Source organism: Gavia stellata, chromosome 1 (genome assembly GCF_030936135.1).
Source record: "Gavia stellata isolate bGavSte3 chromosome 1, bGavSte3.hap2, whole genome shotgun sequence".
Classification (NCBI taxonomy): domain Eukaryota; kingdom Metazoa; phylum Chordata; class Aves; order Gaviiformes; family Gaviidae; genus Gavia; species Gavia stellata.
Genome location: NC_082594.1, coordinates 117,035,105 through 117,049,591, shown reverse-complemented (window position 1 = coordinate 117,049,591; position 14,487 = coordinate 117,035,105). Strand labels below are relative to the sequence as shown.

Below are 14,487 nucleotides of genomic sequence, written 5' to 3'. Positions count from 1 at the left end.
AGTTGCTGGCCCCATGGACGCATGGGGGCCCCTATGACCCACAGTCCCATTCCAGTTTCTGGCACTTAAGTCGACTCACTCCTATCTCTCCAGTCACTGTCACCCAGGCAGACAGACTCTTCAACCCATGGCTTGTCTAGAGGCTGGCACTCAGACCCCCATGCACACGCATACACCCAAAACAGAGGGTCCTTCACTCAGAAAAAGAGTTATAAAAGAATTTAATAAAAAGATACGAATGGTCTGTGCTGAGCAGGTGCAGGGCATGGCAGACAAGCACATCACCCAGCAAACTGTTCACACACAACTGGCTCTTTCTATCCCCTTATCCCTCTATTTTCCCACACTTGTTCCTTCCCAAATCACCTAGATCCCTCCCTTTCTTTGCCTTTGATTTCCCCCTAAGCATCCCATAAGAAGTCCTGTGCAATCCTGAAATGCTCTTCCCCTGCATCACATAATTTGTCCTATATCGGTAGGCTGCAACCCCCTCAGTCCTAAAGTTGCTGTGGTGTTGACCCGTCTTGATGAGCTTAATGACTGCACCCTGGGGCTGAGACTTTCCTGGGATAGCCCTGGGAGGGACCTGGACAGATTTTCCTTTTCTCTGAGTCCTTAATTTGGCTTCCCATCTGCCATTGTGTCCCTGCGCTCCTCTGGACTTGTGGAGATGGGCTGATGGCTCTTGTGATGGGTGTGGGAGGAGCCAGGGCACGGTATTATTTGGGCTATCCCCATGCCATTGTCTCTCTGCACTCCTTTGTGGGTGTGTAGACAAGCTTTTATCACATAATCTCACAATTGATGTCTTTCTCAGCCTGGTTATGGAGGTTTTAAACCTACAATTTCCCTGGAGTGTGATACAAAGTGGGAACTTTGCCTTTCCAGTCCAGTAATTATTATTGTTTCATATGTAATGCATAAACATTTCAGGCATCAGAACCTGCAGTCTTCCCCTTCCCTGGGCGAATGATTTAACCAGTAAGCTATAGCCATTAGCTTTCTCTTGGTCTCACTCATTTTGACCTAATGAAATCTTGGGTTTCTTTCTGAACAGCACCACAACTGCAAAAGGAGTGGAGGGTGCCTTACATCTCAGCTGTGTGATTAAGGAAGTAACTTTGAACACCTAGGAGTCAGGAGGCCTTTTTACAAAAGGTAAGCCATATCCCCCTGCCTTGTTCCCTTGCCTGTCTTTGCAGGGCTTTGCTGAGTTAGATCTATGCTCAGGACTATCTGGACATGCAGACAAGGAAAATAGTAAGCGTGTAGTCAACTTTGACAGTACATGTGTGCTTTCAGTCTCAAGTTGCTGCTAAATGAAGAGATTTTAGATTGCAGTTCTAAATGTTAGGTACCAAAAATTTTCCAAAATCTTGTTCTGGATCTGGCTCTAAGTTGAATGACCTGGGTAATTATAGACCTGTCAGACTGACAGGGATCTCAGGCAAAAGAATAGAATCACTGTTACAGGAGTTGCTTCAATAATGAATTAAAGAAAAGTAATGTAATTAATGCCAATCAACATGTGTTTGCAGAAAATAGATTCTGTCACATTGGTTTGTAATTGCATCAAAAAGATATTAAGTGTGGTTATTAAAGGTAATGCATTCAGAAACGTGAGGCATGTGACTTGACCACACAACACTAAATCAAGGAAATGCAATGATACAGAGACCATCCAGTCCTCAGTTAAAACATTAGCGTAGGATATCTCAAAATGTAATTTTGAATGAGGAATTGTAATTGCACATTTTCAGCAAGATCTTTCTTAGGTCATTTCTCGGCTGCATACTACTAAATATTTGTTGGTACCTTTGAAGGAAACACACAGTCATCACAGATGCTTGCAAATGATACAAAGATTGAGGGAATAGTTAATAATGTAGGTAATACAAAAGGACTGACAGCATGATCCCTGGAAGGAGTAACAAAGAAATACTAAGTAGGAGTGATGATGCTGTAGTACTTCTGCTTTGATGCTTTTAGCAACTGTGCCTGGGATGCTCTCTCCAGATCTGGTGTTAGCTCAAGAATATAGCAAAATAACAGTCTGTTGAACTTCCAAAGAGAACGTTAAAGGGTGCTTTGATCATAATCTGTCGTTACCTCTGTTTAGAAATGCCTGAAGAAGGCCCTTCCATCTAGCTTGGCAGTCTAGAAGGTGACGTTAGATAAAATTAGGGGCAGGGTGAGGTCCCTTCCAACCCAAAGTATTCGGTGATTCTTTTTCTAACAGATATGCTGTAGTTCAGACAGGATGTAGTGTGGCAAACTGATGTGGCCTGTTTTATTAAGAAGGCTGGATTAGATAATCACCAAAGTCCCGTTTGTGAACTCCAGCTCCCTGAAGGTATTTGTGCTGCCCACAGTTTCTTTACAGCCAAAACTGTAGAGGGGTTAACAACTGTTATCTCCTTGGTTATCTGTAGATAGGCAGGCAGAGTTTTTCTCATTCCTATTCTGAGTATTTTTGCATATAGTGACACACAAAAGATTGTGAGCTGGGATGATTCACTTGTGATCATGTACCTATACAATAACTTCACAAAACGGTATTGCTGATATGCGCTTAGTGTTTTACTGAAATGAAAATTTCAGGTTCCCTCTGAAAGCGTGACAAAGGTACGCTATGATTTTTAGTCTCTAAAAAAGAATCAGGAGCATCACGGGAAATTTATACAGAGGAGTGAATACTATAGAAAGATGCTGTTCTCTTGGTTTTTTTCTGACGCTGAATTTATATTACAGAACTCAAGGTTCATTGGAATGAGAAAGTCAAACATCATGGTTAAGAACAAAAGCAGTTTATATATCCATATCACCCACTCCTGACGTTAATGGGAAGTAAAAGCTCTGTATTATTGTGCTATCAAATGTAGCCAGGCAGCTCAAAAAAAACAATATATGCAGAGTGCATGTATTTCAGCAATGTCTTGCTGTGAAGCTATCAACTATTAATAGGAGATTCCAGTATAGCAAAGCAAACAAGGAAAAGTTTTAGTTAGTAGCTATTCTGAAGAGACTCACTAAATGGTATGATTTGATGATGTGTCACCTAATAGCTTCTGTAATGTGCTGGTCTCAGTACTAAATCAAGAGAGCAGTGTCTAATGGCTGAATCTAGTATGACATCCCAGAAAGCTGTTGAAATCACTGTTTCTATGGAAATTCTTACAGGGGAAATCCAGGGGGCTGAATGGATGTGCAAAAGTACGCATGAAGAGAAGTATTTTCACGCAGCATAGAGGTTTTTCAGGGATGTTGCTGAGAGGGTCTTTCTGAGTGATGTGCTGGTGTAAATCATTCCAGGTGGTGGTAACTTATTAAAAAGCTGACTCTGCTTACGAACAGAGTAAATGATCACAGAAGACTGGTACTGGAAGATGAAAGAAGGGAGGGAGGAATGAAGTAGTTGAAAAGAGCCAGCAGCTGCTACAGCATGAGTAAAATGAGTTTGTTTGTTTCCCTATTGTTCAACTGAATTTGTTCATGATCCCATTGCTTAGAGAACTGCTCCAAACAGAGTCGCAGTTATCACTTACAAACAGTGTTGTAGCATGGTATTCTTCTGATTCAGTCTGGGGCTAAATTATGCAGGACAGGCAAGGGGAATTTGGTTGTCCGGTATCAAGGTTGTCAAGTGACTCAGGGAGATGAAAGTTGAAGTCTACCAGTGTGCTGTTTTTCAGGGGACAGAGAATCCCTGCTGGGCTGTGGCTTGAAGCGATCTGGCTAATTGCATAGGAATTCACCCACTGTTTGAAGGTGAAATGGGGCTAACTGCAGTCCTGCTGCTTTTTGTCTCCAAGAACTGGCTAAAAGGAAAGACAACATCCCAACATTAACTATTAAGCCAGCTCAGATGTTACAATACTTAGATCAAAGGTCTGTAGAGATCTGGAACATCTATTCACGGCTCGGGCATCCATCATACGTGCATATATACAAATGACAGATCACATAAAGTGAAAAAGCACCGTACAGTGAGTTTGAGTGTATGAAAATTTCAAAGCATCTATAAATCCAACGTTACATGCAGAACAATGGTCCTTCCTTGTATTGAAAATCTTTCCTTCCTTTGTTGTGAGTCAAAAGTTTAGCAAAACTCATGTATGCCAAATTTATTTGCAAAAGCTGGAGCAGATCAAAAAAAAAAAAAAAAAAGCTAGGAGTAGCTAACAATAGTGACGCATAGGGGATTGTACTGCTCCCAATGTTAAACATATGAGATAATATCAACATCATCTCAGGAAACTCTGGATCAGACTCTTGGCCAATTAAGTTACAGAAAGGCAAGGCACCAGGATTTCACTTGAAATTTTGAGGGTTATCAGGAAAAAAAGTTAAGGGAGGGACAGAAAAAATAGCTTTGTGTTCACCTTTTAGGAGTCTTAATTCAGCCCATACAATCTTTCATGGATTATATCCTATAGATACGTAACAATGGTGAGGCAGGCCCTCAGCTGATGTTAAGTATTATAGCTCCATCTGAGTTTTCTGGAACTACATGTATTTCTTGAGGCCGAAGTTGTGGCTCTACTGACAGTTTCTACTTTGCCTTCCACCGGCAAGTATGCACAAAGGCAGTGGCATATCAGATCACTGCGTGCTGAAGGAGAACAGCACTGTGCGCTGTTGCATAGGTACATTATTTAGCTTAAGAGGGTCTTAGTTCTTAATAGTGGCTTTTAGCTAGTACTGCAAAACAGTTAAATTCATAATGTATCAGGTCAGAGGAACATCAGGACACTGATTGGGGTGGGTGTGTATTTTTTTTTAAAGCAATGTTGAATAAAAATAAACTTCTGTGTGAAAAGTATTTTTAAATAACATTGAACAGCTCCGAATAAAACACTTAAAAAAAGACTGGCTGCCTAGGGATTGTCTCCTTGCTTAAATCCACTTTAACTATATTAACAGAGGGACTACAACTGTTCAAAAACAACCAAAATGTTTCAACACACCTTTTATCATAGCAAACATGCTGTTTTGCTTTTTCACTCAGAAATTATTGATCTATTTTTATTCATGCTTTTGAAAAAAGCTTATCTTGCCTGTAGAATTCAGTCTGAAAGGCAAAATTACGAGGAATTTACAGGCAATTGGAAAATACCTGCTAGAATGCAAATAGCTTGTACAGTTTTACCTCAGGCATCCCTGTGCACCCTGCCTTTATCAGCAGGACACACCGAGCGCTGCTCCTTTCTGGGGCCTGGCTTTGTGTTAGAAAATAAGAATCGTTTATGTTCTTTGGCAGATTCCAGATGAGAAGTTGAAGACTACTCCCATCTCCCATGTGGATCACTGATGTCTGCAAAATGCAAACTTTGGTTACAAACACCAGCCAAGCCCCTGAAAGAAAAACGCCCAAAGATGAACAACACAAAAAGGGAAGCTGTGCTGGATGCTGTCAATGGTGAGTGCCATGTTGGAAGGTGGTTTGCTGCTGAGCTACCAAAGAAAGCATGCTCCTATTTAGCCAGGTCTAGGCCTGTGAATAATTCCACTGACTTATTTCACTTTCTCAGAAAGTTTGTAAGTTTTAAGTACAGTACATATGTATACAGGTGGGTCCACTGTGGCCAGGACCATTTAATTTCAGAGCAACATCCATCTTCTAAAAAGTTATCATCTTTAGCTGCATTTCTAGTTGGCTGTCCCTTTCTTCCCAAAAAACTTCCATCCCCTTCCAATATCATGTTGGCGTGAAACACCCCACAACTCAGCTGTCCATCATTAACAGCCAGAACAGCTCCTCATCTAAAATTACATTCCCCCTTCACCTAAAATGACAGGAGCGAGTCGCAGTGCCCATGCTGGAAGTGGAAAACCCAGGGAAATTCAGAATTGGAACAGTCTACATTCAGTCCCCAAGGTATACATTTGGTTAATTTGGGGAGGATAGATGAGCGGAGCGCACATTTTTAAGTGCTTACTAGAGAAGTTGTAAGCGGGGACGGGGCCACGGCAGAGGCCGCTGCACGCCCCGCGGGGGAGCCGGGGGGCTGCGCGTCGCTCTGGGCTCGGCGGCTGAAGTAGTTGCAGAGAAACGTGCCGGGGTGCTCGTAGGCTGAGAAGAGCTCCGGCAACCCCCCAGCGCCCCGCCGGAGACCCCCCCAGCGGCACCTGGCAACCGAAACGCGCCTTAGCCGGCGGGAGGGAAGCAGTTTCGGAAAGCCGCGTCCCCCCGCTCGCCTCCCGGCGGCGGCGCCCCCCGCCCGAGCTCCGCCGCCGCGCTGTCCCCGCCTGCCGCCGCGCCCGGACAGCCGCGGGGGCGGCCTTGCGAGGCGGTCCCCCCCCGCAGCCGCCGCGGGAGCCGGCGGCGGGGGAGGAGCGGAGCGAAGCGGAGCCACATAGCGCGGCCGCTCGCCGCCAGCCCGGCCGGCTCTGCGGGGAGGCTGCTGCCGGAGCGGGCTGCGGGCGCGCCGGGCGGGGCCGCCCCCGGGCCTCTGCCGCCGCCCCGCGGCATGGTCGCGCCCACCCCGCGGCGCCCCCGCCCCGCGCCTGCCGCCCGCCCGCGCCGCCTGGGCCAGCGGGAAGATGGATGGGCACGTCCTGGGCTGGATCGTCCTCCTGTGGCTCGCAGGTAGGGCCGCGGGCGGGGGCACGGGCGTCCCGGCAGCCCCGACGTGCCTGTGCCGTGCCGTGCCCGGCGGGCTCTATGCCTTTCTTTAGGGCGAAGGCGGGAGGTTTGGGGAAATGTCCCGGCAGGCTGCGGGAGGACAGTGGCGGAGGGAGCCAGCGTGGGGTGGGGGTCTTTCCGGGGGCGTCCCGCGGTGCAGTTTGCGGAGACTTCGCGGAGAGGGCTGGTCCCGCTGGGGACGGGGGGAGGCAGCCAGCGCCTCCTGCCTGCCCGGGGGGCCGTGGGGGCAGGTCCGAGGGGCCCGTGGCGCTTCTGTCGGCGAGGTGCGGGGGGCGCTTGGGCCACTGTTTACCGCGGCCTGGGGCGGGGAGAGGAGTGCACTTGTGGCGGGGAAGGTGGGAGCCGGCCCGGGGAGGCAGCAGGAGCGCGGGGGGGGGGGGCGCGGAATGTCCTTGGCTGCGGTGCAGGGGGGATGGCGACAACCCTCGGCTCCCCCCGCCCGCCCACGCCGGACCGGTAACAATTGCAGGAACTTCTCCTTTCCCGGTGTCCTGGCCGCACACGCCATCTAACAGAGGTGTGAGAGGAGGGGGCTGCCCTGCTTCTGCTCCGCTTCTGCCCCGGCTTCCAGGTGGGCAGAATCCGGCCTTCCCGGTGATGGTGCAGCTGTGCCTTTGTGCCCAGGCAGGACGGGACTGCCTCCCCCCGCCGCAGCTCGGCAAGCACTTCTGGCCCGGCCGGCTCGCAAAGAGGTCGGGCAAGCCCTCGCTAAGCAAGGGGGAGGGGAGGCGGAGAGGACAGCAGAGAGGACTCTGCGCTGGGCAGAGGGCAGGGGGAACAAGCTGAAAAGGGGCTGGGCCTGAGAGCTGGACAGCGAGGAAAGGAGAGAGTAGGGATCTCAGCGGAGTGAGAGCGGCAGGGCAGCCGGGAATCAGGGAGAAAGAGGGAGCCCTGTCAGGTCAGCAGCAGGATCTATCTCTTCTGAGCCGGTGCAGCAGCCAGGCACAGGCAGGAGCAGGAGGCTTTAGGAAAAGCTGCAGCAGGCTGACTTAGCCAGGCAGGCTGGTTACAGGCTGAAAGAAGAAACAGACACACTTGAATTAAGTGGCATATATTTCCCACCACCACCAATGTATCACACAAAAAAGACCTCAGGCTCTTCCCTCTTCCTATTCAGATTTAGGATTCACAGGCAGTAAATTCGGCATTTAGTCATAACACTTCTCTCCCACCACCCACCCACCCCTTTCCTTGCTTTTTCACTCTGAGTCATCTTCAACACCGGTGCCTGCCTACTGCTCCCTTCCAGGGTTTCACGGCCTCATCTGGGGCTTCCGCAGCTTCCAGCTCATCTTCCCTCCTTGCCTCTCTCCCTGCCTCTCTCCCTGCCATTTGGCTGCTTCCGAATGTATCCTGCTTCACTGAGTTGGTCTGGAGTGCCAGCATACCCACAACTACCGCTCTTTTCCTACTAGCCATAGTAGTATGCTGATAAATAGCATCCAGGGACTGGTAAAAGGAGTACAAGGTGTAGATAAACATGACATTACATTCCTCCCTCTTTTTAAAGAGCTTCATTATCTGAACATGTCTGGCTAGATCAGGACTTTTCCATTAAGCTGGAAGGCTGGGCTGTTGACACCTTTCTCCCTCCATTAAAGGTAGTTCATGATTACTGGCAGTGACCACCGTTTGGAGCATGCAAGGTCTATGCAGAGGGAGAGTTACCGCTGCAGTAGGAAGACCTTCCAGTCTCCTCTAGTCCTGGGCTTTTGAGACAGGACTGCTTGCTGCTGGTGTTGTCGACTGCCGGCAGGCAAAGGCTGCTGGCAGGCAACAGGTTAGCCGTAGCTGTGTGCTGAGAGATGGAGGCAGCTGGCGTCAGCTTGCTCCCCTCCAGCCTCCTGGCCGCTGCCGCCCAGCAATAGAGCAGGTGCTGCTGTGCTTTTTCATGGCTGAGAGAAGGCAAATAAGCAAAGGTGTGTGTGTGCGTGAGTGTGTATGTGTGTGCACAGAAAGGAGAGAGGCTAGCAAACATGGATTAAAGATTTTCCTCTCCCCAGTGGCTGTGCAAAGGAATGGAAGGTCTGCATCAAGGTAAGGAGCCCTAATGCAGCTGGAGTGGTACACTCCACTCTGGGAAAGAGAAGTGGGGGTTGGGAGGTGGAGGGGCCAGGGTAAGAGACAGGGTGCAAGATGGGGAGGAAGCAGGGAGACAAAAGGGAGCAAGAGAGAGAGGCTCTCACCCCCTTCTCTCCCCTCCTCCCTCTTCGAGGTAGGCTGAGAAATTTCTAACCACCACTCACAGTTCCTTTCCTCCCAGTAATAATTCCTCTCTGTCCTTTGTTTGTCTTTAATTTTTGGCTCTTGCATTTATCTTTTGTTTGGTTTTGTGCATTGTGACTTCTTACTGCAATTTAAAAAAAAATCCTGCGTGAGGTACAATGGATTTGGTTTGGCTTTTCTTCCTCCTCCCCTCCTCTCCCATGTAGCTAAAGCTACTGTTTTAATAACAACAGCAAAAGGATGAAGAGCAGGTCATCCTTTATTCCTTCCTGTGAAGTGACACAGGTTAGGATATGTGTGGGACTGTGTTCTTCTCATTCTGGAAAAAGAAGGTACAATTTGTCAAGTATCCTTAAGCTCCTGTGTAAAGCTGGTTCTTGTAAACTACTAAGTGCGGCTTGATTCTGGAATGAATCCTCCCCTTGTGTTTACCATTATTCTTATTAATGCTGTAATTCCTAATGTATTTACAACTAGAGAGGTGTTGCACTGGAGGCTGAACTCCAGTTTTACCTACAGAACAAGCAGAGCAAATTTTTTTCCACTTCACGACTCGGGCTAAGCTTGGAAAGATTACGGTTAGAAAACCGTCCACATTAAAATGTGATCTTGTCTCTCTGTTAAGTAATTTTTCACCAATAATTTAGCACTTGGTACCTATTTACTCTCCCTATGCGGAAGAGCCACTGCAGTACAATGGTATAGTACAAAGGCGGGTAGATTTACTACCTTGGCTTTCCCAGCTACAGTTTAGGAGAGCAAGCAGAGGGGGCATGCTGGAGCACAGTTGTGCTTTGCTGTTTCCTGGCCAACTGAGCAGACTTCTTGGTAAGGCAGGGAAATGGATGGACTGTTTTATCTGCCTTGATTTAAAGTATTCCTTTGACTTCCCTTGAATGGCTGCATACAGCGTAAGCATAGTGTACCTGGGAAGAAATCTCACATTTTTCTTACTTTTTATTCCTGTGAGATCACTTTGAATGGGACTGGCACCAGTGGAAATCCCAGTGCCATCCTGAGGACAGGTGTTATGGCTTGTTGTTACAAGGCTTGGAGAGACTCTTCCCATGTCTTTTCCTTTGTTCTCAGGCTTCCAGTGGTGACCAATTGCTGAGTGATAGTTCTGGGAGTGATTTCTGGGATGCTGAACCAAGACTGTAAACCAGGAGTCATCTGACAATTTTAACAGCTTTCAGACAGTAATAAGACAGGGTGGATTTGATCTGGTGGCCAAAGCTGAGATAATTCACCTGAAAACATCCAGGGTGACTTTTGTGAATGTGGGAAAGCGGCAGGTCGTAAGAGAGTGTAATGAGCGCAGGGAAGCTAGTGGAGAGACTGATACCTAGAAAAGCCCATGAAATGTCCTGAGCTCCTGTGAAAGCCCTTGCGCAGTCCTTGCCATTTCAGAGCTGTGTACTTCCCTAGAGAAGTCAGGGGCATGGGGTGCCTGGGGGACAGCGTCGCATGGAATGGGGAAGAGCAAGAAATAGTCCAATGTCTGCTGCAGTCAGCGTGCAGAGTCTGGGCTGTGTCCTACATGCAGTGTTTTTGTATTCAGGTTCTGTGCTGTGAGTGCTGGGTGTGCAAGGCCATGCTTTTCTCCGACTGCTTTGGTTTTGCTGCTTTCCAGGTTAAGCAGTTAGGGAGCTGAAATTCTCAGTTTTGCTATGGAGCTGTAAAAAGCAGGACCATGCTTTCACCTCGGCTGCAGCTGACCTATTTAGGCATTGGTTTCTTGCTGGCTAAAAAAGTAGACAGTGGCCACAGAGCTAAGAACACAAGTCTTGGTAGGAACCAGACCAAGATAACCAATTCATTTCCCATAAGCCACTCAACACAATCTGATGGTGATGGCTTTTGCTGATAAATTGCATGGATTTGATTTAGTCCAGCATGAGTAGGCAAGAATCTGTACAACACAGACTCAGTGATCCCACTGGCTCTTCATTCACCTGTTTACACATCTGTTTATCATCTCTGACTTTGCAGTCTCAAAAGCCCAGATCTTGCACTTCCTGATTCAGGCTTGATCCGCATTTGAAAGTGTGGATGGTGTGCCTGTATTCAGCAGTGGGGGAAAGAACACTTTAATTGATGCATAGCCAAGGCACAAAAAAGAAAGATATAGCATCCTTTTGTCCAACAGTTTATTTTGTTTGGGGAAGTGATATAAACTACCCTAGAAGCACTATGTCTTACCAATGAACGTATGCTTTTCTGCCAAATCCCTTGGGTGTAGTCTAGGAGTAGTTTTCCTGGGGTGCCTGGTTGAGGGCCCAAGGACTTCCGTTCTCCTGTGTGCATAACTGCTACTCCTATCAATAAAGGTGCATAAATATGGGGGATGTAATTTTTGTCGTTTCATAGCATCAGCTGTACTGCCTCAGGCAGGTGGTAGTGTGAGCCAAATTGCAAAGAGATGTGATGCATGCACAGATACAGAGACCCATGCTGACCTGAAGAATAATGTGTGCCACCTTCTCTTGGACTCAAATCTTATCTTATGTGCTAGAAGGATGCAGTCTTCAGACCTATTACACTGGACTACAGTATTTGGCTTTGCCATTATTTACAGGGATTAGTGCTTCAGATCAACTTTATTCTGACTAGATGATCTTTAAGGTCCCTTCCAACCCAAACCATTCCATGATTCTATTCATAAAGGCTAACTTAAGGCTGTGTAGTGAAGCTGAATCTTCCTGGGATTTGTCTAGCCTCAGGGAGGCATAGGTTCCTCCTGAGGGCAACTGAAAAGCAAGAGCCTAAGTTATCACCTCTCAATTGCCTTCTCTCTTTTACTCATAGAAGGAGCTTACGAAGATCAGGCTCACAAGGCTCAAATGCACCCTTACAAATATCCCCTCTATAATCACTTCCTGGAATTTTCTTTAATCCCACTAAAATGTATTAGTGATGACTTGTGTGTAATGTTGATTGCATAGTTTGAATGCATAATGTGAGGATAGTTCAGGAAAAGAATTGGAGAAAGGAGACAAATGCACATTGCCAATGAGAAACAGACAAAACCGATACAATTATATTTCTGGTGTGATTACTTTTAACCTCTTTCTCTGGGAGTGTATGTATACACATGCACAGACACACAAAACCCTGGATTCTTTTTATTTTCTGAGAGTAAGGATATTTGTGTTTTTAAGATGCACTTGATTAATATTTGCAGTCCTTTTTCTGGGGATTTAGAAGAACAAGAAGGAAGGAAAGCAAAATTGTCACGTAGTCGTGAGACTCCCACGAGCTAGATTTTTCATGTGAAAGTTCAAACATTGTGAAGTTCACAATGAACAGGTTGCTCCTCTGGAGTGCAGGAATTACATTTCCATGATGAATTTGAAATAAGGGCTAATCTTGCTCTGTCTGCATTAGTCAAAACATAGCAGAGCGCAATTCAGTTTCTTTTTAGTCCCACTTGTATTAACCTAGACAAAGAGCTACCACGGTGCTGTCACTAAGCTTGTCATCGTTTTTCATATCTTTCACTCTTTTTTGCTCTGCTGTATGAACAGCCCAGAGTTCTGTCCTGTGATAGATCTGAGGCTTGTCTTATCTTGGCTCATCTCTTGAAGATTTTTGAGGTCACCAGTTTCTTCTTGAAGTTGAGGAAGTCGTAAGCAGATCTCTATAATTCACATGCATGGACATAACTGATAGGTGTAAAGTCACCATCTTGTCTTCAGGCAGTCGAACATCCTGTTGGCCTTCTTGATGGACGCTGTTACAGCAGTGACGTATTACATGAATAAATTCCAACCTTTTTTTTTTGGCAGAGGAAATAACAGGTGTATAATTTCCCAGTTCAGCCATATATAATTATATATAATTTGACTTAAATAGATGTAGAGTTTTCACTGCTCCAGTCTCTCAGACTGAGGCACTGTGTTGCTCTTAAATGCTATTTCTGGAAAGGATCTGAAAAGAATACTTTAGAAGTTAATAAAGAGCTTGGGATGGGATATAGAAGATGCTAGATAATTTGCTGCACATCTCCCAGATGCTTTTGGGTAGAAAAAGAATTCCTGTGTTTTCCCAAAAGCTGCTTTTCTTGTCTTTTCCTGCTGTAGACATTCACATGGGGGGGGAAGTTAGTCAGATGAGAGTTTGCTAAAGCTCAGCTAATCATTTATTAAAGGAGTCCCTGGCTTGCCAAACTCATTAATCTCATTAACAGGGAAGGAGGGCTACAGTGGTGCAGGGTTAGCTGAAAGCACTGTGTTTGCTAAGCAGCATACTTCGTTCACAAGGGAAAGATTTAAATATTCACTGTGTCACTGTTTTTCCCTGAAGCTGAAGTGATGCGATGAGTCACTTCACCAGCCCGTGTCACATGCTGGCTTTGGCCACAGACTGCGTGGGGTCAGGCACAGAGTTGCCAAATACAGGCCTGACCTGGACCCCTTCATTTTTCAAGGTGTTTGTCATGTTTCTTGCATTTATATGCAATATGGGAAGCATGGGTCTCTGGAGAGGAGAGGATAAGACATCACCACTTGGTTCACCTTAAGAAGCACATGGTGATGTTCTCTTAGTGCTGCATGGCCCCTCTTGTCCTCTGGAACAGGAGGCCTGGCAGAAACATCCCAGCTGCCACTTCTAAAGTTATCTCTCTGCCCACGCCTTGGGAAAGCAGAGGAGCTGCCTCATGCCCCTGCCTCTCCTGTGGGAGCATCTTGTTGGGACCTCAGCTGTGTTTCCTGGTACCGTGGAGAACACCCACACTTCAGTGTTTAGATTTGGGTCCAGGCACTTCTAGCAAAACTAATGACATCTCCTGTGCAACTTCCACATGACACGAGTATGATATGCATAATGTCATGCACTCATGTGCATAATAAAGCATTCCTGTGCAAATGCCATAGCACCCTGTGCACTGCAAGCCTTCACATAGTAGTCCCCAGGGTCAAATCCTGCCTAGATCAGTAACTGTTTGTTAGTATCAGTGACTATCTTGCCTCTCTGAAATACGCTTTCCCCTAGGTTCTGTCCATACTGTGTTTTTATCCCCTGACTGGTGTTTATAGACTTCGTTGTGATTTCCACTTTGGACACTGATAACTTGTTGAAATGAATATTCAGTGTTGGTCCAGCCTCTCCACTTTCCTTTGGTTCTGGCTCCTGATCATGAGATTGTTGCTTGCTTTTGCTTTTCAGGTCTGCAGCTGTCTCCAACTTGACCTTGTCCCTTCATGCCTCCTGTTGTCATAGTGTTGATGCATTTATTGCTCTCCGTCTGCTTTAAGCTTCAGTGCTTTAGTCTATGCCTTTTTTTTTTTCCCCATCCTAAAGATATCTCCTGTCATTTCACTTTCTTTTGCCAGCTTCCATCTCCTTTTCATCTCTAGTTTCTGGAGTGGGTGGTTTATTTTTGCTGACTCCATTTCCTCTCATCTCTACATCATTTCTTAATCTCCTGCAACCTGGCTGCAGCCCTTTGAAATTATTTTGACCTAGGCTGAGACACCTTCTTCAGCTTCTTCCAAGCTTCCTGCTTCCATGCTTGTCGTCCTGCTCATCCTTCTGCTTCCTGTTCTTACCCTGGTACTTTATCCTTACTCTGTCTGTTCTCTTCTTTCTTGGCATTTGCCCTTCTCTCCTAC

At 46.6% G+C, this 14,487-nt stretch overlaps 1 protein-coding gene across 1 annotated transcript in view; it reads left to right on the top strand.

Annotated features, from left to right (window-relative positions):
- Positions 1 to 6,543: 6,543 nt before the first annotated feature.
- The window catches only part of ILDR2 (immunoglobulin like domain containing receptor 2), a 34,916-nt gene continuing 26,972 nt past the window's right edge, over positions 6,544 to 14,487 (top strand). The window contains exon 1 of the mRNA XM_059818318.1: positions 6,544 to 6,589. Coding sequence (XP_059674301.1) covers positions 6,544 to 6,589 — 46 coding nt within the window. The remainder of the gene's footprint in view (positions 6,590 to 14,487) is intronic.